General features: G+C 48.1%; 9 protein-coding genes across 9 annotated transcripts; 4 read left to right on the forward strand and 5 right to left on the reverse strand.

Annotated features, from left to right (window-relative positions):
- Nucleotides 1-447: 447 nt before the first annotated feature.
- Nucleotides 448-1,740, forward strand: N7537_001648 (putative endo-1,4-beta-glucanase; the record flags this gene model as incomplete). Its single annotated transcript, XM_056892706.1, has 4 exons — nucleotides 448-634; nucleotides 700-1,042; nucleotides 1,101-1,275; nucleotides 1,348-1,740. 4 exons carry the CDS (start codon nucleotides 448-450, stop codon nucleotides 1,738-1,740), a joined length of 1,098 nt encoding a protein of 365 aa, XP_056757701.1.
- A 965-nt stretch (nucleotides 1,741-2,705) lies between these two features.
- N7537_001649 (NPP1 family protein) lies at nucleotides 2,706-3,637 on the reverse strand (the record flags this gene model as incomplete). The annotated part of the gene is made up of 4 exons (XM_056892707.1): nucleotides 2,706-2,806; nucleotides 2,868-3,194; nucleotides 3,269-3,333; nucleotides 3,408-3,637. 4 exons carry the CDS (start codon nucleotides 3,635-3,637, stop codon nucleotides 2,706-2,708), a joined length of 723 nt encoding a protein of 240 aa, XP_056757702.1.
- A 584-nt stretch (nucleotides 3,638-4,221) lies between these two features.
- On the reverse strand, nucleotides 4,222-5,216 carry N7537_001650 (5'/3'-nucleotidase SurE; the record flags this gene model as incomplete). The annotated part of the gene is made up of 3 exons (XM_056892708.1): nucleotides 4,222-4,842; nucleotides 4,894-4,988; nucleotides 5,045-5,216. The coding sequence occupies 3 exons, from the start codon at nucleotides 5,214-5,216 to the stop codon at nucleotides 4,222-4,224; spliced, it is 888 nt and encodes a 295-aa protein (XP_056757703.1).
- A 672-nt stretch (nucleotides 5,217-5,888) lies between these two features.
- On the reverse strand, nucleotides 5,889-10,634 carry N7537_001651 (putative ABC multidrug transporter; the record flags this gene model as incomplete). The annotated part of the gene is made up of 13 exons (XM_056892709.1): nucleotides 5,889-5,987; nucleotides 6,045-6,484; nucleotides 6,537-6,696; nucleotides 6,757-6,963; nucleotides 7,019-7,329; nucleotides 7,394-7,487; nucleotides 7,538-7,713; nucleotides 7,766-8,641; nucleotides 8,701-9,100; nucleotides 9,165-10,063; nucleotides 10,120-10,282; nucleotides 10,332-10,376; nucleotides 10,431-10,634. 13 exons carry the CDS (start codon nucleotides 10,632-10,634, stop codon nucleotides 5,889-5,891), a joined length of 4,074 nt encoding a protein of 1,357 aa, XP_056757704.1.
- A 514-nt stretch (nucleotides 10,635-11,148) lies between these two features.
- N7537_001652 (Zn(II)2Cys6 transcription factor) lies at nucleotides 11,149-13,508 on the reverse strand (the record flags this gene model as incomplete). Its single annotated transcript, XM_056892710.1, has 6 exons — nucleotides 11,149-11,697; nucleotides 11,746-11,969; nucleotides 12,018-12,316; nucleotides 12,373-12,536; nucleotides 12,636-13,335; nucleotides 13,393-13,508. Coding segments are annotated over 6 exons (2,052 nt in total), but the record flags the coding sequence as incomplete, so codon positions are not given.
- A 1,108-nt stretch (nucleotides 13,509-14,616) lies between these two features.
- N7537_001653 (putative MFS transporter) lies at nucleotides 14,617-16,376 on the forward strand (the record flags this gene model as incomplete). The annotated part of the gene is made up of 4 exons (XM_056892711.1): nucleotides 14,617-14,869; nucleotides 14,949-15,189; nucleotides 15,238-15,869; nucleotides 15,958-16,376. The coding sequence occupies 4 exons, from the start codon at nucleotides 14,617-14,619 to the stop codon at nucleotides 16,374-16,376; spliced, it is 1,545 nt and encodes a 514-aa protein (XP_056757706.1).
- A 1,391-nt stretch (nucleotides 16,377-17,767) lies between these two features.
- N7537_001654 (putative MFS quinate transporter) lies at nucleotides 17,768-19,631 on the forward strand (the record flags this gene model as incomplete). Its single annotated transcript, XM_056892712.1, has 4 exons — nucleotides 17,768-18,045; nucleotides 18,121-18,310; nucleotides 18,369-18,497; nucleotides 18,552-19,631. The coding sequence occupies 4 exons, from the start codon at nucleotides 17,768-17,770 to the stop codon at nucleotides 19,629-19,631; spliced, it is 1,677 nt and encodes a 558-aa protein (XP_056757707.1).
- A 215-nt stretch (nucleotides 19,632-19,846) lies between these two features.
- On the reverse strand, nucleotides 19,847-20,566 carry N7537_001655 (uncharacterized protein; the record flags this gene model as incomplete). The annotated part of the gene is made up of 1 exon (XM_056892713.1): nucleotides 19,847-20,566. The coding sequence occupies one exon, from the start codon at nucleotides 20,564-20,566 to the stop codon at nucleotides 19,847-19,849; it is 720 nt and encodes a 239-aa protein (XP_056757708.1).
- A 567-nt stretch (nucleotides 20,567-21,133) lies between these two features.
- isn1 (IMP 5'-nucleotidase ISN1) lies at nucleotides 21,134-22,694 on the forward strand (the record flags this gene model as incomplete). The annotated part of the gene is made up of 7 exons (XM_056892714.1): nucleotides 21,134-21,158; nucleotides 21,211-21,221; nucleotides 21,277-21,297; nucleotides 21,349-21,363; nucleotides 21,410-21,557; nucleotides 21,615-22,549; nucleotides 22,605-22,694. The coding sequence occupies 7 exons, from the start codon at nucleotides 21,134-21,136 to the stop codon at nucleotides 22,692-22,694; spliced, it is 1,245 nt and encodes a 414-aa protein (XP_056757709.1).
- Between the last annotated feature and the right edge of the window lie 422 nt (nucleotides 22,695-23,116).

Below are 23,116 nucleotides of genomic sequence, written 5' to 3' on the forward strand. Positions count from 1 at the left end.
TCGTAACTCCATACGCCTGACCCCTCATTAATTTCCTTGATTACCCTCTTTTTGACGGATTTAAATCCTGAGCTATCATGACACAGATTCAACGCGACCTCCGCTGGTGGCGTTGAGACTTCCTACAGAGTTACCCCGTGGCTTGCCATTCTTTGTGCAGAATGATAATTTCAGTTCTGCTAATTTTGGATATACTGTTTCCGATCGGTTTCATCCCTTATAATTACAATTCTGAACCCGAGGCAGCTTATAGGCATCAATCAGATAAGCACAACACATGAAACTTGGTAGTACTCCTCTCGATCACTATAAATATGGCGGTTGCGCAGTTCCACCACAAAAGGCAAACACAGGCAAAGCCGGACTTTCGCTACCTACTTCGAATTTAGCATATCTATTTCTTTGAGATTCAAGCTTGTTTAATCTGCTTCTTCGAATACAGCCGCAATGTATAGCCTCCTCGGCCCCGCTCTGTTTGCGTCTCTTGTTGCGGCCCATGGTCACATCACCAACATCGTTATTAACGGTGTCTCGTTTAATGGATGGGACATAAACAGCTATCCTTATACAGAATCTCCTCCAGTCGTGGTGGCTTGGGGTACCCCAAATACTGGTAATGGCTTCATTGCTCCGGGTATGTTATGTCATTATCGTCCTCTTTGACCAAACCAAATTTCCTTTCTAACCTTTTAAAACCAGACGCGTACACGACCTCAGATATTATTTGCCATCTCAATGCTACTAATGCCAAAGGGCACGCAGTGGTCGCTGCCGGTGACCGAGTCTTTCTTCAATGGACTGACTGGCCAGAATCGCATCATGGGCCAGTCATTGATTACCTCGCTAATTGTGGCTCGACTGGCTGTGGAACTGTGGACAAAACCACTCTCAAGTTCTTCAAGATTGACGGTGTTGGACTAGTTGACGACAAAACTGTCCCCGGCACTTGGGGCGATGATCAACTCGTAGCCCAGGGTTCAGGATGGATGGTCGAGATTCCTCCCGATATCGCACCTGGGCATTATGTCTTGAGACATGAACTGTATGTAGATCTTCCTGATTCCGCGAAACGGTTTTGCTAATCTTTCTTTGCTATCAAGGATCGCACTCCACAGTGCAGGCACTGAGGGTGGGGCCCAGAATTACCCCCAATGCTTCAACCTGCAAATCACCGGCTCCGGATCAAAGCAACCAGCAGGTGTCTTGGGTACTGATCTGTACCATCCAACGGACCCCGGCCTTCTTGTGAACATCTACACATCTCTGTCAACTTATGTACGTAATCGGTTGTCAGGATTCGCTGATACCTCGCCCGAATCCACTCCCTTGTTAATATTGCTTTATCAGGTTGTCCCGGGACCAACTCTTTACAGTGGTGCTGTCTCAATCACGCAAACTACTTCGGCAAGCACGGCTTCTGGTACACCAGTGACAGGGACAGGGACAGGCGCTGCTACCGGCGGCACCACTACAACCTCAGCCTCCAAGGCTGCCACTACGACACTGGTGACTACGACAAGAACTACCAGCCCTACCACTCCTAGTAGTAAGATCAGTACTATCAGAAAGCTCGCTAGCACCACCCCCTCCATCGATGCCGCTGGTGGGGGCGGAGCAACCCAAACCCTCTACGGACGGTGCGGAGGAACTGGCTGGACAGGAGCAACTGCATGTGCGTCGCCAGCAGCCTGTTCTTCGTCAAACCCGTGGTTTTCTCAGTGTGTTCCAACTTCTGCTTGAATTAATTTGATATCAACCTCATGGGAAACCGTCGCTGGATGATGGATTTAAAGTATGAGCAGGAAATGAGTTTTATTGATGAAGCGTGATTATTGAGATAGATGTCAGCCTTGTGAGGCATCTTATGTGTCTTTTGGTTATAATGTGGCCTGCATATAGTCATGAATGTATATTTGGTTTATTGTACATCACTGGGTCGCTTGTTCTAGCCATAGCCTACGGCAGTCGATTGCTCCCTTCAAAGTTGAGTAGATACCGCGTACGTTTACCACAACCATGTCACTTGCTTCTAGGGCTTCTACTTGCCTTCCTTGCTGATTCTCTTGCAGAGATGGGTAGCGATTGGAGGTGTTGCCTCGCTGATCAGGCCGTAAGGCATAATAGTTAACTAACAGATAGTTCTGGGACCTCATCTCATTCCCCAGTACAACTATCTTCCCTCTCTCTGGCCTTCGCCTTGTGGGGTGAGCGTATTACAATCCCAATTGCGATATGGTAACTCAACCCCATCGCGGACAATCTTCATGCGTGGACACGTCATCTCACAAGGGGTGTGCACCCAAGCACCCCAATCCCCAAATCCGAGGACCTTTACCTGCATGTCTTTCCACTCCGTGTACCTATAAATGAGCCATCCTCGGCAAAGCCAGTCTTGTACATTGTCCATCCATCAGGACGATAACGTGACAATCATTTAGGGCTGAAAATGAATGCCTGGGCGGTTTTCTCGGGGTTGTTAAGATACGCAAGGGCAACGATAGGACCTCCGATGAGCAGCTCACCGACAGCACCTACTGGCCACTGATATCTATTTATTTTTAAACACCGATAAGCATAACTATTGTAGTTATTAACTAGTCTAATCGTTTTTACGAACTAAAATAATATAGCCTAAGCGACAGGCCGTTCATATCGGCTCTGTGTTGACCTCCTTCCTCTAGTGGATCACTTCTCTGACCCTGAGCTCAGTAGGTCGCATTTGCTAGGTTGTTCGCAAAATTGCCCTCGTTGAAAGGAACATTCCCTGATCCGAAGTCGGTTGTATCTAAAGCATTTTGCTCGACAGCTGAACATTCTAGGTTAGCTTGCTAGCTTCCGGACCTTGAGGATACATCTGGGCAACTTACTTGACATTGACTCCCAGGCAACCAACGGCTGTGTACCGCCGACGCTAGTTGTTAAGCCGCAAGAATGATTCACAGGCCAGACGGACTCGTACTTGATCAAAGATGAGGTCCCATCAAGTGTGAAGCCATCTGTACTGCAATCCCAGCCACCGTGTGCCGACGGACAAACGGCCACGATGTTCGAGGCAGCGGTACTTGTGGCGTCGGAAAGCCAGATTATAACTCCTTCCCAGTCGTGGCGATGTCCGAGGTCGGTCGAAGGCTCATCTTTGGGGAAGTACCAAGAATACATCAAGGCATTCTTGCCACCCGAAGTACCGCTTCTCACTGTAGATTTCAAAGGCAGGTCGTTGGTCAATATGTTCCGGGCTATTAAATGGCTAACTTCTGAAGAAACTGACCGTATATTTGTCCTGTGCTTGAACTGCATTCACCATTGGAACTTCCTGTTGGCTTGAGACCGGCACTGCATCACAGGTATTAGATATGAGAGTGTGGAAAATCTAGAAAATCTTTAATAAAGACAGTGATCTCACTCACTTCGTATTTCCATTGACATCTACGGCTGGGAAAGGCACGCAGCCATTGACAACCTTCAGTTTGGGCTGGTAGGCCAAATAGCGGTCGCCAGTGGCACCGGCTGGAACCGTTTGGGGAAGTCCGACAAGGTCGCTGGATCCAACTGTTCCTCGACGCGACAGCTCAACCGGGGTAGCCGTCACAGGCAGCACAGTGAGAGCAGTCAGCGCAGCAATTAGTTGAGGAATCATATTGGAATGGAAAGCGGGTGTATATTGTGGTGACCTTACTCTATTTACAAACGGGATTTCTTCGGGATATTTATATTGTAGATGCACGGAGTACGATGCACGGAGCACGACACACCGAGTAGTATTCATCAAAATCGATCGGCACAACTACCTTGGCTACCTTGGGAACATTAGGAACATTGTCGCTGGGCCCGCTTCCTTCGGCCAGTTTTAAGTCCGGCGGAAACGGTCTTTAGCCCCGATGAAGCATAGTGGATGATAGCAGAGTTCAGCGTGGAACTCTGATTGTAGATTAGATTGCTTTTTACTCGTGCGATCGACAACCCCGGTGATTCGCCGTTTCGTAGTGTTTCTCCGATACGAAATGAGCTCGTTACAAGCTGAGGCATTTTCTCTGCATGTCAAGCTCTTATCTATCCTCAATTGAGGCTAGGTTAGGTTTTAATATACAGTAGTGGCTCTTATATGCACCCCTCGCAGGGATTCTAATATATTCGCTCCAATATAGCGTGACTAAATAGAACACGTGGTGATAATCAGGAACATGATCTGCACGTCCTTGGCATTGGCGTTTTCTACACCAATCAGGGTAGACAAGTCAACAAATTGCCCAGCTTCTTCAAAACAACCCCCTGCATGTCAGCGGAGGCATCCCTCTTCGAGTCCGCAATCCCGACTGAGACACTTGCATAACATCCGGACGCTAGCGATACTTTCAATTCGCTTGGTAATCTCGACTCCCCACACGTGGTCACATCATCACCACTAACTAGTGGAACCGCAGTATGGATGCGGGAAAGGACGAAAGAGAAATCGGCCGGACTTGCGCATTCGTCGGAGACCTTTCCAAAGTTGACGTTCAGCCAGATATCCTTTGGCAGGTAGGGTTTGCCAGCAGCAACCACGTGGTTTGTCAAGTTGGTTGCCAAATCCGCATAGACCTCACTGTAGTGGGGCCGCGAGCTATCCCATGAAGTAGAGGAGCCACTAGCACCGGAGAAAGCGATAGCAGGGATCTCATTCTTCGCAGCGTATGTGGCGGCGCCCACTGTTCCGGAGATGAAAACTGTGAGGCCAATGTTACTGCCGACATTTGGACCTGTCACGGCCAAATCTGGGGCGCCGTTGAAGAATTTCGGGCCGCTCGTATCGATGCCGTATTGGATAGATGTCACCGGGTAGCTATTGACATAACCTAGTCGGGGCTATTTATCCCATCAGTCTACCGTTCTGGTAACACCGGGCACAATACTGACCTCTGAGGCATTAAATCCCACCGCCGGACTGCCAGATGGGCAACTGTTGAACTCGCATGGCTCATCCAAGACAGTCGGCTCTTCTTCCTTTGACCCTGCAGTTACGCGCGTCAGCAAAAGAGAGGAATGTAGAAGGGAAGACATAACATACCCTTTCCACTCTGGTTCTCGGCGGGCGCAGATACCACAACTGAATGATCTGCCGCTCCTAGAGAATCGAATAGAGCGCGGATGTTTGCTTCCGCCCAGCCATCATCGTTAGAGGAGATGATGTTGACCGCGCTAGCGGCCAGAGGGAGGATCGCAAGAATGTCGAACCGCATGTTCAAGGAGTCCAGGGACGTTGATGAAGCCTAAAACCAGGGGTTGCTTGGATCTTTTTATATTTTCAGATCTAGTCTTTCTGCATACACGTGCTTGCCGATCTCCCTGTGATCAAAGGTGGGCTGTAAACCTCGGGGGGACCTCGGGGTCCACCACGCAACGGCTCGGCTCAAATCCAAAAACGGACGAACAGAAACTCGATTGGTAGATTATTTCCTGTGTCACGTTGAACTATTGAATTATTAGACATCTAACAGTTTAATGGGTACATAAGACATTGATGACCTCTCTTTCATTGTTAGTTTTAGCTGGTGAACGGATCATGTGGTACATGCCCATTGTCAGTGGATGTGAGGCTGTAGTAAAGCTTAAGTACCACCCAAATAGAAGTAAAGAAAACAAAATATAATTAATAGTCTGGATATAAGTCTATAAAATAGGGTAAATAACAATTAAAGGGGGAACTATCGAATGATATCCCGGAGAAACACAGTATCTATAGCCGCTAAAACAAGAATGGTAACTACCCAAGGGGATAATCTAGACAAGCCAAGAACGAAACGGGCCACATTGTCGTAATTGTACCCCGCAGAAGTTGAAAGCAATATATATTATGAAAGATGCCGATATTAGCTTAACCAAGGCCTAACGGTCGGCTTGGTTACGATCGTTCATTCAGAACGGGCACTCTTGGTCTTCTTGCTCCTGAGCTTCATCATCAAGAACACCAAGGCGTACGATGAGATGCAGAACAGGGCAGTGATACCCGTCTATAAAATAAACAATTAGCATCGCAGCTTAGGCCAAATCAACAAAGGTATACTCACATCTCTCCATGAATAGTATTTCTCTTGAAGATTGAACGTTTTCGCATAATCAGAACCCTCAGAGTATTGACAGAATGAACATGTCCCAGTAGAATTCCCATCAGCTAGGTATCCAGTCTGTGCGGCGAGGAAATCGGCCATGTATTGGCCGCAGGTCTGACCAGACGGTGCGGTAAACTGCACAAATTCCGATGGTGCACACTTGACCTTGACATCCCAGATCACTTCGCCAAACAGACCACCAACCAAGTAGTTGAAGGGGTCCAGGTAGTAAATCCAGTATCGCCAGAATGGCTGCATGAGGGAGTATGGAACCACCACGCCACAGAAACTGATCAGGCCGGCACCGATCAAGACAGGGTTCATCACAGCCGCGAAATATTCGTTCGGTGCATATGCTGCAATTGCCTGACCAATGGATGTGTATAGGAGTTCATAGACTATTTTGATGTTAGATACTTGGATCAACTTTCAAGACTTGGTGTAACTTACAAATCATCTGAAGATAGACATGCCCGGAAACACTGGCCTCGATCGGAAGCCCTGCTGTGAAGTACCAGCAGGCAAAGTAAAGTGTGGCGCAAATGATAAGGTACGGAATTTCCGTCAGAGTCTGCGCTCCAATGAAGGCGCTCCAGTGATAGGTTTTGGACTATATAAAAATCAGTCTTAGCGATATTTCCCGCCATTAGAATTCCATTAGGTTGCTCACCTTCTTCTCTCGGGTCTCAAAGATATCACGACTATGCAAGAAGAACGGCTGCATCTGGTTGATACAGCCGGGAGCGACGAAGATAAAATTGAAAATCGCAAAGAGTCTCAACTGAAGGTCGAAAGTGCCGCTGCCAATCTTCCAGAAAGTGAATCCACTGAATAGCGCCGCGAAGATATGGAGAATAATCTTGTTCCACATGTAGTCCTAGGCGAATGTCAGCTTTTGCAGATTTGTTTTGTATATCGTTGTAAGGACGTACTGGTGAGCGCCAGATATGAATGCTGAGGCGTTTAGAAACCATCTTGAATTGGAACCAGTGCGAAGTCGCATAGTCAGCAGTATCTTCAACATAGTCGGAAGCATCTTTGCTGGATTCGTTGAGTGCGTCGAGCTGGGAGAGTGCTTGCTTGCGCTCTTCTGACTGACTCCAGATTTCGACCCAATCCTTTTGGTCTGTAGTACCACCTCCTTGAACAACATCAATGATGTGCTCTGCGGGGTTGGCATCCGGAGGGCATGGCGCTCCGTTGCGAGTGAAGTAGTCCAAGATTTTGGTCGAGTCCTTGCCAGCTGTAATCACATACCAGTTATTAGTTGGTAATCTTGAGTAATTGCCCGAAGAGTAAAGACTCACTTTCTCCGAAATACGTCATTTTTCCGCCCTTGGCTAGCAAGAGAAGACCGTCAAATGCGTCGAATAGCACCGCAGATGGTTGATGAATTGTACACTTACGAAGTTAGTACGACCCAAATATCTTGTAACTCTTTGAAGACTTACCAACACAGCTTGGCCGCCATCGACCAGTTTGCGAAGGAAACGTACGATGTTGAACGCACTTTGTCCATCAAGACCGGAAGTAGGTTCATCTAAAAACAACAATGTAGGCTTAGCGACAAGCTCAACGCCCAGAGTCACGCGTTTGCGCTGTTCAATGCTAAGTCCAGCTCCAGGAACTGTGAGTTATTAGTATCGCTGTCCAGTGGGATCGAAACCAAGCAAACATACCCCCGATAAGTGCTTCGCTGATGTCACGCAACTCCAAGAGGTCAATAATATGTTCGACGTAGGCAAGTTTTTCTTCGTGTGGAACTGTCGATGGCTGACGAAGAACCGCCGAAAAGTCTAATGCTTCCTTGACCGTGGCTGTCTCAAGATGCACATCCATCTGTTCGCAGTAACCAGTAGTTCTCTGGAAACTGATTCCAATCGGGCGGCCATCAATCAAGACTGATCCATAAATCTCTCCGCTATCCTTACGCTGAGCAAGCACATCCAACAATGTTGTTTTTCCAGCTCCAGAAGCTCCCATGAGGGCAACCAGGTTTCCTGGTTGGACAAATCCAAATACCTTGTTCAGAAGCTGTTTCTTCTCACCGTGAAAAGGTACATGATAGTCAAGGTCTTTCCATGTAAAGGTCGATTGCTTGACTGAGCCCAAAAGTGCGGTGGCGTCTGCCTGCTTTGGGGACTGTGACTTCTCAGTATGCTCGCTGCCGCGCTTGTAAAGCAGGACAGATGATCCACTTTGGCTGTTCCGGAGTTCAAGTCCGAAAGAAGTCAGGCAGATGAAGAAAATCCAAAATCCAATGATAATGCCAAAGCTTCTCCAGATGTGATGGACTGAATAACTATATTGCTCTTGGATGTATTTTGCCCCATCAATAATGCCTTGAGCGTCGCTTCCAAGGACTGAACATCCACGGTGGGCAGATACCGAGTTAGAGTATCCTGCGCCGTACGGGATATAATCGGGCTCTATACATGTGAATTTTCGTCCGACAAACTCATTAGCCATGAGTGCTTCGAAGGCATATGCTCCCGGGTTGAGGTAGAAGATCCAGCGAAACCACACATGCATCTTGTGAAATGGGATAAGATATCCTGCTATTTGTCAGTTTGAAATTCTTCGTATTAATCAATGGCTATGTTCCAATACGCACCTCCATAGACAAAGAAGACAGTGGACAACAAGCCGGATATTTTGGATGCATTTCCAAACTGTTTGCACACAGCGCCAACAGCTCGGAATAGTTGCACGAAACACAATGTCTGCGCAATAACGATGATCCAAAATGTGAAGAACTTTCCTGCGTCCATTTGAAGAGCAGCCATGAAGTAAAGGATAATCGAGAAGCAGGTCACCTGGAACATCACAACTGGGATATCAGTGAGAGCGTTGGCGATGGCAAAGGCTGTAGGTCGGTAAAATCCGAATCGCTTCTGACGAGAAAGAATAGGCCGGCCCATAAATGATGCAGTTGTTTCCGACAGACTTTCAAGGAGGAAATATAACACCGGGAAGAAGCAAACACCAGGGCGTAAGAAGATTGAGCTCGAATCCTTGTAGTTTCAACTGTTAGCTTGGTCTTCTTAAGTTGTTCTGGGTGGAGGGCTTCTTGATTACCTCTGGCAAGTTATAAAACAAACTTCCACAGACCAGGGCCTGGATTAAAGCTGATACGACCTTCACAAATAGAGAGAGCTTATCACCCCAGATAACCTGGAACTGGCGGAGAGCACAAGCGGCAATCTGGTCCCAAATATTCGCTGTATAAACACTGCTATTCCGGGGAAGATGTTGTTTGCGCTTTTCACTAGATACTGCCAGCTTCAGGTCTTCAGCTTCGTAGGTCAGCTTCTCGGGGTCCACGATGGAGTCCATTTGATCTTTGCAGATGGCGCTGTTTTGGTAGCAATTTTCGAAGTCCTCAGGTGTATTAGGCACCTTTTCTTCCCAGCCTGATCGGATTGTGCGTTCGGTAAGGACAGTAACCGAAGTAAGGAAGTCTGCGACATTGGCACCCTTGGGGCAGATGAATCCAAGGTCTTCGAAGTATTTTCGTGCAATACGACGAGGGCCGTAGTAAGTGACACGACCTTCAGCCAGAACGAGGACCTTGTCGAATTGGTCATAAATACCGTTTCCAGCCTGGTATGTAGTTGTAATGATTGTCTTGTCATTCCGATCTGCTTCACGTCGCAGCATTCGAGCGAATTCCACCGCTGATTTCGAGTCCAAGCCCCGAGTGGGATTGTCCCACATTTGGACTGGACTTTGTCCGGCCAGGACCTCAGCAAGAGAAACGCGCTTACGTTCACCTCCTGACACGCCTCGGATGTACTCGTTTCCTACCAAGTTCTTCTTCGTGTGTCCGATTCCAAGTGAGCCCAGGATCTCATCACGGTGGCTCTGGACGAAGTCCTTGCGGTTCCTTAGATGGTCCGGTCGCTCGTTGGGAACCTTGTTTCGAAGAGCGAACTTCATTGTACGGTTGACAGTAAGGGTTGGGAAGTGAACGTCGTCTGATACCAATGCAGTTAGCATTGAACTTAATAGATCCCAAGTTAGAATTGCATGCCTTCATTGTTGAACATTATCTGCTGACGGAAACCTTTGGCAGTCTTGTGATCCATGCTTCCGTAGTTGGTTTCGCCGGTGACTTCATCAAAGCTATCTCGATCATTCGAGAGGACTCGAAGGAGGGAAGTGCATCCGGAGCCTGGACGTCCCAACACAAGAAGCTATATTGGTTAGTTACAGCATTTTTGCTCTCGGGTCATAAGAGCCTACCATTTCCCCGGGCTTCACCTGGCCTGCAACATTTTTGAGGATGGTCTAGAAGGCAAGTTAGTATATGACAACTGCATATTGATGGTTAAATATGCCCACCCTTTTTGGACGGTCGCCGCGTTTCAGCAGAGTCCCAACCTGTCGCGGGTCGACATCTGACCATAAGGTGCTTCCCAAAGCAGCATCTGGTGCAGTGACTCGAACATTCAGATCGCGGAAGGTGACTGTCAATCGTTTGCGAATCTGGTCGTCGCCGTTTTCCAGGTCGACCGGGGTTACTGTGCCGGACGATGGAGTTTCCATGACGGAGGCTTATATTCCTGGGACAAAAAAGAACGACTATTGATGACAGTACCAGTTCAGGTGAGCTTGGAAGCAAATGCCATGGTCGTGGGGCAGCAGAACTCTTATATTGCGGATTTGATATCGAATCTACATTTATAAATCCATATTTCCGGAGTGGGCCGTGGCTTATAGATCATATCACATATGTATCGCTGTGGCGGAGTTTACCGATAAGAGACATGCTTTCAAACAGATAAAACAACTGCAATCAATATCTTGTTAGCGAGGATTTTACAGTGATGAGTTACTCGGAAATATACGAACGGATATATTAGCGGCCCACTTGGTCCAAAGCGATCGTTCATTCGCTGGGGATCTATCTCGGTACCTTCCAGAGCTTCGATGAGATCCACCCGTCGGATATAGATCCACTCGGATTAAGTCGGTAGACGACCCCTTGATGGAGTCAAAATGGATATAATATGAAGGAGTTGTATTATATATTATGAAATTGATTAGTGCAAGGCTCCCATCAAAGAATCGGAGCATTATTCGACTGATGGATCGAAAAGAACGCGTCCAAGTCCATGGTAGAGAAATCGAAATTCCAGCCCATGTCAGACTGAGTGAAATCAAGCAAGTCATCCCCTGAGCCTGCAGAGCCTCCAGTTTCCGGGTTTTCCAGTTTTTCCACCTGTGGAAGGTTCCAAGGAGATGTCAGTATGCCAGACCGCACTCCTAGAGAAGTGTTGTGCGGGATTGCAGGGTTGTTGAGCTGTGGTTGATGGCTGCGGTTGGGAGTGAGGGATCGCTGTACGGGTGTCCCTCCCGGGGGCGCAAAGTTATCCCCAGTTGTTGCTAATAGAGGCGCCCATTCGTATGATGGATTGATATTGCGAAGCACAGTCTGCACGGCCGAAATTGTGCTTGCGATCGGGTTCCCAGCTCGCATAGTTGATAATGTTTGCAATGAAGCATAAACCCACGGCAGATAGAGAGGCGCAACACTCGGGTTGTGAATGAATTCGTAAATGAGAGTAAATACAGAATTTCCGAAAAAATACCCATGGTATCGTAATTCCTAGGACACTGTTAGTGGAAGATTTGTAATAACATGTAGTCTATTTACCAGAACAAGATTATTGACTCTTGAAGCTTCACATAAGTGATGGAGTATTCTTTGGGCGGCAGTGATGGCATGATTGCAGGCTTCGTTGAGCCAAGGAGGGGTTTCTCTGGGGCGATTTGTGACATTGGTAGTAGACTGGTTGAGCGCGATATTCCTCTCGCGCTGCCAATGGCCGCGAAATATTAAGAATGGGCGGAATGTGAGAAGTAGGGTATGATAATATACTTAGTCTGGTTAGAGAAGGGTTAAGCAATGGTTTAACTGTGACTTACGGGTAATGAAGATAATTTGTCTAACCCCAAGTGATCCGGCCTGGATGCTGTCATCAAGCCCGAGGCCCAAGGTTTGTTGTAGATGTGCTTCATGGTCACGGAGATCGTTTGCAATGGATTTAGCGACTCTCCACATATGTAGAAGAGAGTCATGTCGCTGACCGTATATCTCATTAACAGACCGGGTGATGCTTTTGCAAAGCTGTACCAACAATCGAATAAAAGGATCCTGCGGATACTCGATTGCGGCATCTTTAAGGGAGAGGGAGTTGGGACGTCCCACATGAAAGCAGAACCAGCTATGTATACGATGTTAGTGAGATTATAGAAGATCGGACTGAAAGTGGTAATATACGTTTCGTAGATATAAAGAGACCAGAAGGTTACCCTTCTTTCTTCAATGTTTTCCGGGGTTTGATCAACGTCATGCGGGACATCCTTATGCAGACCTGCTGACAAGGCTTTGCGAGAAGCAGAACCCAAATGCAAGAACGTTGAGTTTGGCCGACCTTGTTCGTTCTGGTAATTAGCGTAAAATCTATGTCAGCCTGCATACAACAAAGTAAGAGTACAAGGACTTATCATAAGCAATGAAATTTGGATAGTCTGAAGGTTCACCACGTCATCAAATGCGGCCAACGAAGCTTTGACACGCTCGAACAGCACATCACCCCAGGCAAAATGCTCCGTGCCGAGTGAAGCGCTTGCCATGGCAAGGAGAAGGATCGCCTGGGTAAAAGCATCAAGGTGGTCGGCGGGCGAAGAGTTGTAGAGTCGGTCCAGACATTGCTCATAATATACCTTGGGGCGAAGTGGTATCAGATGATAAAGGCTAGATAGAAATCGCGACAGAAAAAGTCTAGCCAGGTCGTACGGCAGAAACATCATAGATAAATCCCCTTTCCCGGGGGACTTGTTACTCTCATGAAAGTCTGGGGTTCCAAAAAAAATGCGACGGAAGCTAAACAAGTCCAAACCAGCTCCAGCTTCCTCAACCCCGCCAGAGGGTTCAGGGTGGGAGGTAGGATTGGAGACGAGATCTCGGTAGATATGCTGCATAAGAGAGAAATGAGAGGTAGCGCCATAGTATAGCTGCATCCGACATGATGGCGATGCCGTATGTGTCGCAGACACACTATTTGGGAAGTCGTTCATCACGGAGGCTGTGCGCTGCTGCCCCGATGGCGGGACTCCGCTTGGAGAGCCCTGACGAGGTAAGCTCCTCTCGCCGAGTTCCTCATACTCGTTTTTTTTCCGTCGATGGCGAATATAGTCTCTGTATATACATGGTGTATTGCGCAATTGGCAAGTTTTGCACCTGATGTTATATTAGTCCAATGAATTCACTATCCGAACGTAGACTGTAGGATCTCACGGGGTCAGGCCATTGCATTTGATTTTACGTTTGCGACATTCCTGGCATGCACGGGGGATTCGCCAGCCCGGTTGAGCTTTATCCGACGTCTCAGACATGGATAAATACGTATGGCAGTCTTAGAACTCTTTGTCAGTGCAGTTCATCCGTTTAATCCGAGAAATTTATCCGTCTATATCCGAGTCACGTGTTAGTGTGTCATCACATCGCCCCGGAATCCTTTTAAGACTCAAGCCCACGGACATTACATCCTATATATTCCACGGCTGCATACATCAAAGATTGAATCTGCTTCTGCTCACTGATAAGTTGAGACAAACTCTGGAGCCATCTTAATGACAATCATTTTGGAATTTCTATGATTATATCACATGATATATGCCTTATAAACAAGGCATCGAGCTCTTGACAGTTAACTAGTTAACTAACTGGTTTCAAGTGGTCATGCATGATTTACTACATGGGACTGCTGCGTACACTGCTGACAATAACCTCACCTCATCCGATGAAAATATCCTCGGGTCAATTTCGGGATAACTTCCGATCGGCTGATTTCACTTATCTCGCCCATGTTCTAACCCATGTTTCTTGGAAGACTTGGCGTTTTGGAGAATCGCAATGCCTGACAGATTCTGCGGCTATGGTTGGTCGTCATGACGCCTAGACATAGTCGGATGAGGGTGTCGGCATTTCTTGCACGGAGTGCTCAGGCTGGACCTAGGCACATTGTAATGCACGGAGATCCACACACGGCCAAAGAGCCAGTCCGGGGGAGATCCACAAGTCTGGGGAAATCTCCAAGTTCTTCTGGGGAAGTCCCAAGTGCCAATCTTCGTCTAAACTTTAGAGGTCTGACACCTTGGCTTGTCAAGGAATTATTATGATTGGACCTCCATAATAATACCTGGCTCTCCCACTGTCAACTCCGAATGCTAAGGCATTATTGACTCTACCGCCAGTGTCAGACCAAGTGCCCTTCCCTTGGCAACGGCAAATCGAGATTTCAGCTGCTGCAAAAGCCGGACATCAGTGCGGGACTGAATCCGTAATCCCCCACAACCCCAGACTTACCGTTTAGATCTTCCGATCGGGCTTCTAATTGAGCTATAAAACACCCGATCGCGCCTGGTCTATGCTCTCGAGGTTTTTCTTGATCCCTGTTATCTGGAAACTTCAGACCGCCTCTGTATCCCTTGCGAGCTCAACACTGTCCGGCACTCCAACATGGCCGACACCGAAAGAGGCACCACGCCCATCGGTGATGAAAAGGTCATTTCAGACCATAAAGAGCATATGATGGGAGAAGTCACGCATGAAGCAGCAGAAAGGGGTCAACTCGCGACAGATGAACATGGCCAGCCCCTGGTGAAATTTGACAAGGCCGCCGAGTCACGATTGCGACTCAAAATCGATCTTTATATTGTCCCAACTGTTGCAATTATGTACCTCTTTTGTTTCATCGATCGAGCCAATGTTGGTGTGTGACGAGCCCCTCTTATCCTTCCCGAATTTTTATTTCCAGTTCCAGGTGCTAATCCACTTCTTTCTTGAAATAGGTAACGCTAAATTGGCCGGCTTCGACAAGGATCTTGGTCTTGTAGGCTATGATTACAACGCCGTGCTCTCGATCTTCTTTGTCGCATATATTATTTTTGAGATCCCCAGTAATCTCATGTGCAAATGGATTGGGCCTGGATGGTGGCTTCCAGCGATCACATTGGGATTCGGCATCTGTTCGGTCGCCACGGCTTTTGTCAATGATATGCCAAGTGCATCCGGCGTCCGCTTCCTTTTGGGGTATATGTCTCAGACTTTGCGAACTCAACAATGCTGACAACTCTCTAGCGTGTTTGAGGCAGGACTCATGCCTGGAATTGCGTATTATCTCTCGCGTTGGTATCGACGAAGTGAACTTGCCTTCCGCCTGTCGTTGTATATCGTCATGGCTCCCCTCGCTGGAGCGTTCGGTGGCCTTCTAGCCTCAGGCATTCTCATGCTCGATCACTTCGGTTCTCTCCGCAGCTGGCGTATGATCTTCGCGATTGAAGGCATCGTCACGATTGGAATTGCTCTCATCGGATTCTTATCGTTGACCGACCGACCTGAGACAGCTAAATGGCTCTCCCAGGAAGAGAAGGATCTGGCCATTGCCCGTGTCAAATCGGAACGTGTTGGCGCGACGGAGGTCCTTGACAAGCTTGATGTAGCCAAGACACTCCGTGGTATCTTCAGCCCAGTGACACTCGTAACCGGGATAATCTTTATGTTGAACAACATTACCGTTCAGGGTCTTGGATTCTTTGCGCCTACCATTGTCAAAACCATCTACCCCAATGCCAGCGTGGTATCTCAACAGCTGCACACTGTTCCTCCTTATGTTGTTGGCGCATTTTTCACTGTTCTATTCCCCTACCTCAGTTGGCGATTCGACCATCGCCTCATTTTCTTCATCATCAGCCCGCCGCTAATGATGACTGGTAAGACTCCAACTCCTTGAGCAACCTTGAAAAATATCAGGGTTGCAGGGTGTAACTGATTCCAGGCTAATCATGGGGATCTATCTAGGGTATATAATGTTTTTGGCGAGCGAAGACAGTATGGTCCGGTATGGGGCCACCTTTATTATCGCCTGTGGGGCCTTCGCTTTTGGCGCCCTGTGTACTGCAAACGCATCGGCGAATGTCATCTCCGACACCGCGAGGTCTTCGGCTATTGGAACGACGGTGATGTTCGGAAATATTGGTGGACTCATCAGCACCTGGTCATTCTTACCTTTTGATGGACCCAACTATCCTATTGGTAATGGGCTCAACTTGGCAACTTCGAGCACCACTCTCCTTCTTGGAGCCGGCCTATGGGCTTATATTAAATGGGACAATCGGCGCCGTGCGCGAGTCGATGTCCACGGCGCCTTGGCGGGACTTTCCCAGCAACAAATCCAGGATCTGGACTGGCGCAATCCTGGGTTCCGCTGGCGACCATAGCCATGCTCTTTCGGCGTACCTCGACCAATCACTTTTGTCTTGTATCTCATTTTCCGATCGAACTAACTACTCCGCACCATGGTACACTAGCCTTTGGTCTCGAACATCCAATTGATTCATATTATTTTTCCAAACCTCCGATTCTCGGGCAAAGACATAGATCAAAGCGTATAACTGTGACAGGAATTGTGTAAGGTTCTGAGATAAACTGTATTTTTGACATCACTCTCTAGATCTGATCGTGCTTCGGTTCAAATACTACATTGTATAGCCGTAGCAGAAGTGACTTCGAACTGTGCTTCTGATTCCAGGTGATGCGTCATGCGTCCTGCAAGGATCAAGATGATACTGCAGCAATAAACGCCGAGGAACGGACCAAACGTTCTAGAGCCGTAGGAGTCTTACTTCCTAAGATCGGGGGTTGGCAAAGATTAATACTGAACCTTGTCTCCAGAGATTCAGAAGCCGGTGCGTCACCGAGACTTAAAAATTGCCGACATGGTCGGCGTGGTCATTTCTCTCTCCAAGCACATGAGAAATAGAGCCTAAGTGATCGGCTTGTCCAAGCGCACCCCACGCCAAGCAACGGTACGTTCTCCCTTTCCAGAAACCGGAGAGTTGTGTTTGTCTGGGAACCAATCAGCGGCTTCACATCAGTCATATATGGGGCCTTCTCCAGTTTTTTCCCCCCGCGATGAAAGAGGCTAACATCTCCCTCAGTGGGCCCTATCATCCCTGTAAGCCACATGCGGCACACACACACATTTTCCTCCGGACATTGTCCGAAAGTTACTGGCAAGGTTTTATGGAGGAAATGATAGCATTGGCAGTTCACGGACTCCAGTATTTCTTACGGAGTAGAAAGTCAAGAACTGAGAATGAAGATATGGCACAAAAAAATGTGAGATGCAACCATGCAGTGCTCGAGTAAGGCTGCATATTAATTCCAAATCGTGCCACATGTGGTGAATTTCGGAAGCTCGGCCTTTCTTTAAAAAGCCCCGAAAAGACAAAAACGGCAACTTGATCGAATAAGAGCTGAGCGGCATTGGGTCTCGAGACGCAAGCTCTCTTGGCACTGTTCCCGGAGCCTTAGCCTTAACCTGTCCCAGTGTATCATGTGTACCATGTGTGTGGTGTCTCACCGATCCACAGCTCATTTTGACTTACAGGGATTTCATGAATCCGTGACAGGATGTTCTCGGGTTGGGATTTCCGGTCCCCCCTCTCCCCCAGATTTTTCCCCCGCATGTCCTGGATGGGGATCCCATGGCTATAAAAGACCGCTTGCGCTGGCTCACATTTGTCCTTTTTCGTCCCCTCCTACTACCCCCGGCTTTGCCTTAAACATTATCCCCCGCATTCAATTAGATACTTGAGTGTTGCCCACCATGGCCGGCGGAGCAAAGAAACCAGTCAATATCTTCCGCCTCAGAGACCTAGGCGAGCCTAAGGAGGTCTTCAACTGGCGATTATGGTTTGCGGTCGTCTCCTTTGGCCTGATGGGCGCTGCCCGAGGTGTCGATGAGGGTTTGATCTCAGGTGCCTTCAACTCTAAAGACTTCCAACATTATATCAAGTATGATACGTACAGCGAAGTGGAGCAGACCAACATCAAAGGAAATGTTACCGCGATGGTTCAGATTGGATCTGTCGGAGGCGCTCTTTTGTGAGTTTTACCTTGCTCTCTATTATATCGAATCTCATATCGAAACTCTCTCTAACCTGGTCTGTTCTTCTGCAGTGCTTTCTTAGTTTGTGATCGCATTGGTCGTATCTGGGCAACTCGCCAACTGTGCATCGTATGGATTGTGGGAATGGCGATCTTCATGGGTAACAGTGGCAGCCTGGGTGCTGTCTATGCTGGTCGCTTTATTGCTGGACTCGGTGTGGGCCAGACAGTCGTCGTTGCCCCTGTATATCTTGCTGAAATTGTGAGTTGCTCGTGTTCCAAGTCATATTCAAACACAAGCTAACAAAAAGCAAAAAAAGGCCCCCGCTTCTATCCGTGGTCTCTGTACCTGTGTCTTCACTGGCTTTGTCTATTTGGGTATTGTGCTTGCATATTTCGCCAACTATGGCTGCGAGATCAATCTCGGCGACAACACTCACAACCGATGGGTATGAGTGATCCCCCCCAAACCACTTATATTGCCGATACTAACTCGAAAATAGCTCGTTCCCACCAGTCTGCATATTATCTTTGCCGGCCTGATCTTCCTCCTCTCCTTCCTCCAGCACGAATCACCCAGATACCTAGTCAAACGCGGCCAGCTCGAAAAGGCCATCTCCAATCTCTCAAAAATTCGCGGTCTACCAACCGATGATGAATATGTTATCCGCGAGATTTCTACTATTCAAACGACACACGCTGCTGAGATGGAGGCTACAATGGGATCTGGCCCGATGGGCGTGATCAAGGAAACCTTCCTGGTCCCATCAAACCTCTACCGAGTCTACCTCACATTCATGGCCCAACTCCTTTCACAGTGGTCCGGTGCCGGCAGTATCACTGTCTATGCCCCTGATTTGTTCAAATTGCTTGGAGTCACGGGCAACAACGAGTCTCTGCTGGTTACAGCCGTGTTCGGAATCGTCAAACTGATTGCCGCAGTTCTCTGCGCTCTCTTCTTGGTCGACGTCATTGGACGCAAGCGCGCCCTCCTTCTTGGTATCACCCTGCAAGGAATTGCCATGATCTACATCGCCGGCTTCCTGACCTCCGTCCCCCTGATGGGCGTTGACGACAGCTACACAGTACCGGCTAACAAGAAGGGTGCTAGCGAGGGCGCCATTGCAATGATCTACATCTCTGGATTTGGATGGGCTCTTGGCTGGAACTCGATGCAATATCTTCTGACTGCGGAGCTCTTCCCACTCCGCATTCGTGCTCTTTGCACTTCTATGGCTATGACTCTCCACTTTGCCAACCAATATGGCAATGCGCGCGCAGTTCCCAATATGCTTCTCCCCGTCGCAAAGGGTGGAATTGATCCCAAGGGCACCTTCTGGTGCTTCGCTGCCATCACCATCATCGGTGGTATCTGGGTCTGGTTCAGTATTCCGGAGACGGCTGGCCGCTCGCTGGAGAGTATGGATCGTCTCTTTGCTTTGCCGTGGTACAAGATCGGTCGGTACGGTAACCAGGATGCCGATGAGCGTGACCAGGTTATTGATGAGAAGATGGAGATGGCGGTGCAGACTCACGGAACTACTCAACATGTTGAGAGGCAGGATAGGGAGGGCCACGTTTGAATGTCAATTGGGCTGTTATCTTTTTTGTTCTATTATGATTTAGATATCCCCGGTGTCAATTGGCTAGTTTACGAGGGAAGGTTTCTTTTTAAATAATGATATTATCATGATAAATAAAACCCCCTTCGCATTATAATAACCTATTCATGATCCTTTACTACCGTCGCTGAAATACATTAATAGACAGGTCTTTTTGTTCCCGATTTCCTGCCCCTTCAACCACGATGCTCCCAACTTGAGGAATCCTTCGTTGGCATCGACCCATCCAAAGGAATAATCACAATTCTCGCCTTGAGCGCTATCTTGAGTGCAGCCTTATCCGGAGACAGAGACTTCTTAGGAGACCATGCCGTCCCACCACCTGTACGAATATCCATCTTCTCAATATCATTCAAATATTCATCAGGCAAATCAACCCGAATCAAAACACCCCTAGGCCGAAAGACCGTCTCATTCCAATGCGAGATATGACGAGCAAGGTGTTCACCACGATCTCCAGCCAGTGATGCGATCAGATTTCGTTGTTCTTTTCGATTTTTCGTGATACGGGCAACGAAGACTGCAGGGATAGCGCCCAGAATGCCAACCATCACCCCGCCCACTGCCATTATGCCCAGGCCTTTACCAACCACAATGGACCATTGCCGACGTGAAAGCTTAGCCTCGTCGCAGATTACTTGTGTGAATTGTGCCCAGTGGTCTTCGGAGATGCCGTAACGAGATAGTTCGTCTGGATACTCGAAGCCCGATGTGCAGGCTCCGGATCTGGATGGGACTTGCAGGCCGCGGCTGAGGGCAGATGCAACGGCAAGCCCGGGGTCGTTTTGCTCTGGTAGAAGGATCATGGGGTTTTCGGTCTTTTCGTCGAGGAAGGAATTGTATTCCGATGATTGGGAATACGTTGGTGGGGCATCGTATTCTTCAGGCTTGTTCATGGTTGCTGTAGTGGACTGTGTAGATACAGCTAGCATGCTCTTGATGAATGTTTGGAATTTGCTGTTGGTTTTTCCGCTGTATAGATCTTTTGCTATGCAATGAGGTGGTTTCTAAACATAAAAAATCGGGTCGCCATCGCAAATACTTATACTTCTCTTGATCTATACATTCTTTGGTATCATTTTTGTCCAATCAAGCTTTTCTGCCGTTCACGTATTCCTTGGCCAAACATGGCAGTGTTGAGAGGCTTGTATAGGCCACAGTATTTTTGTGTTCGAGGCTCTTTGGGACCAATAGTGATTGATGGCGTTACGAGCCGGGGTCCAGATCCAGTCATTCAGTACGAGGATAAGGCCCAACTAGATTTTCAGTAACGTTGAATCAATCTAAACTGACCAATAACATAATCGTCAACTCCGAGATTGACTGTTTATGACTCTGTAGGTAACACTCCGAGCTCCGTGTGAGTCACCGAAGAAAAAGGGGGACGTGCATCAGCTAAGCTAACTTAGGTCCCCCCGAGGTCCGATCAACCAGGCATCTTCTTTCTCCCCATTCATCGAATCATGACAACGCGATATAGAGTAGAGTGTACGTCATATGAGCCTCTTTAATTTAAGGCATCCCTGCTAACATCTCTTAGATGCCCTCAAGGTACGGCTACCTCCTTCGTGTCCCTCTACCCCTCACTGACTCCACAGCCGTATAGACCCATCGCCGGGATCAACTAGTAAGTCCTACCAGATCTAAAGGTTAAAAGAGTCTGCCTAACAATGTGCAGATCGAATGGATCAAAGTATGTCGCTCAGTCATGTCATATTGGTGGATTCTAATCCCTGTAGGGTCTACTGGCCGTCCCCTTTGTCCTGCATTCCCAGCCCACCGCAATTTACAAGGAAAACGGTGAGGTACTCAAGACCGTCGCGGCCGACACCCACCATCGCTATGCAGAGATTATGCGCGATGTAGAGAATTTGATGCTCGATCACAGTGAGTGGGATTAATAGAAGTCAAGAAAATAGGGGAATGGTCCCTAACTCTTTGAAGTCCAACACCACGAACGCAATGCCCCCGGCAAATCGAAACTGAATCTCCTCGTGCCATCCATCGGCACATTTTTCACAAAGCTATATCTGGAAGATGCATTCAAATATCAAGACCGGCAACGATTCATCAGCCGCCGACGTTTCGTGGCCCCTTCATTCAATGATATCAGACTGATCTTGAACTCCGCCCAGGTGATGGGTCTTGTTCGCTCCAGCGACGTGAAACTAGTCACATTCGACGGAGATGTAACACTCTATGACGACGGCGCCTGTCTAACATCCGATAACCCCGTCATCCCCCGGATTCTACGACTCCTTGAACAGGATCGTAAGGTCGGCATTGTGACCGCGGCCGGATACACCGACGCCCCGAAGTATTACGAGCGTCTTCAGGGTCTGCTCGATGCGATGCACGACTCAACTACTCTCACTGCCGATCAGAAACAAGGGCTGATTGTCATGGGTGGTGAGAGTAATTTCTTATTCCGCTTCGACCCAGCCTCGGACGCAAGACTTGTCTACGTGCCGCGGAGCGAATGGTTGCTGGATGAGATGCAAACTTGGAGTGATTATGATATTACCGAGCTTCTTGATATTGCCGAGTCGGCTTTGCGTGCTTGCGCAGAGAATCTCAATCTGCCTGCTGCTATTCTCCGCAAGGATCGGGCCGTTGGTGTATACCCGGTAAACGGGGTTCGAATCAGTCGTGAGCAGTTGGAAGAGACTGTTTTGGTTGTGCAGAACACGGTCCAGCGTTCAGCTGTTGGGGCACGATTGCCGTTCTGTGCTTTCAATGGTGGAAATGATGTATTTGTGGATATTGGCGACAAATCATGGGGTGTGCGCGCCTGTCAGCGATACTTTGGTGGAATCGATCCAGCCAAAACACTGCATGTCGGCGATCAGTTCTTGTCGGCTGGAGCCAATGACTTTAAGGTGGGGAAATTATCTCTCCTTGGCTGCTGGTCGGACTAACATGTTTTCTAACTAGGCCCGTCTTGCGTCCACAACTGCCTGGATTGCGAGCCCCGCTGAGACGGTGGAGCTACTCGATGAGCTGGAGAAGGCGGTACACCCGTAGTCATTGAACTCTACATTGAAATCCCGGGATGATGCATCTGTCCGGGGTTCATTCTGCGTTATTTCGGGGTCAGTACTACTACTGACATAACCTCAGCCATTCTACAGTACTGTTTTTGGCTACCTCTTTCATACTCACGATAGCAAACGCGCGTAGCATTCTAACTTCATTTGAAATAATTTCAAGGTTCAATCAAATTGACGGTTCTATCTACAACGCACTTTATGTCGTAGACCAAGGGTCTTCAAAAGAGGTAGAAAACCATCACAAACAAAAAAAAAGCATAATCCCCCAAACTCCCAGGCATAAATGTCACGTAAACCATCCTTGGGTCTGGAGGACTTATTGCATAGCATCGTACAAAGCATAACGGACGTTCAGTACGATCGCCCTCAACATCACAAGTTAGCGGATAGCTCGCC

This window comes from Penicillium hordei (assembly GCF_028827395.1).
Source record: "Penicillium hordei strain IBT 12815 chromosome Unknown utg000001l_segment0_segment0, whole genome shotgun sequence".
NCBI classification, from domain to species: Eukaryota; Fungi; Ascomycota; class Eurotiomycetes; order Eurotiales; family Aspergillaceae; genus Penicillium; species Penicillium hordei.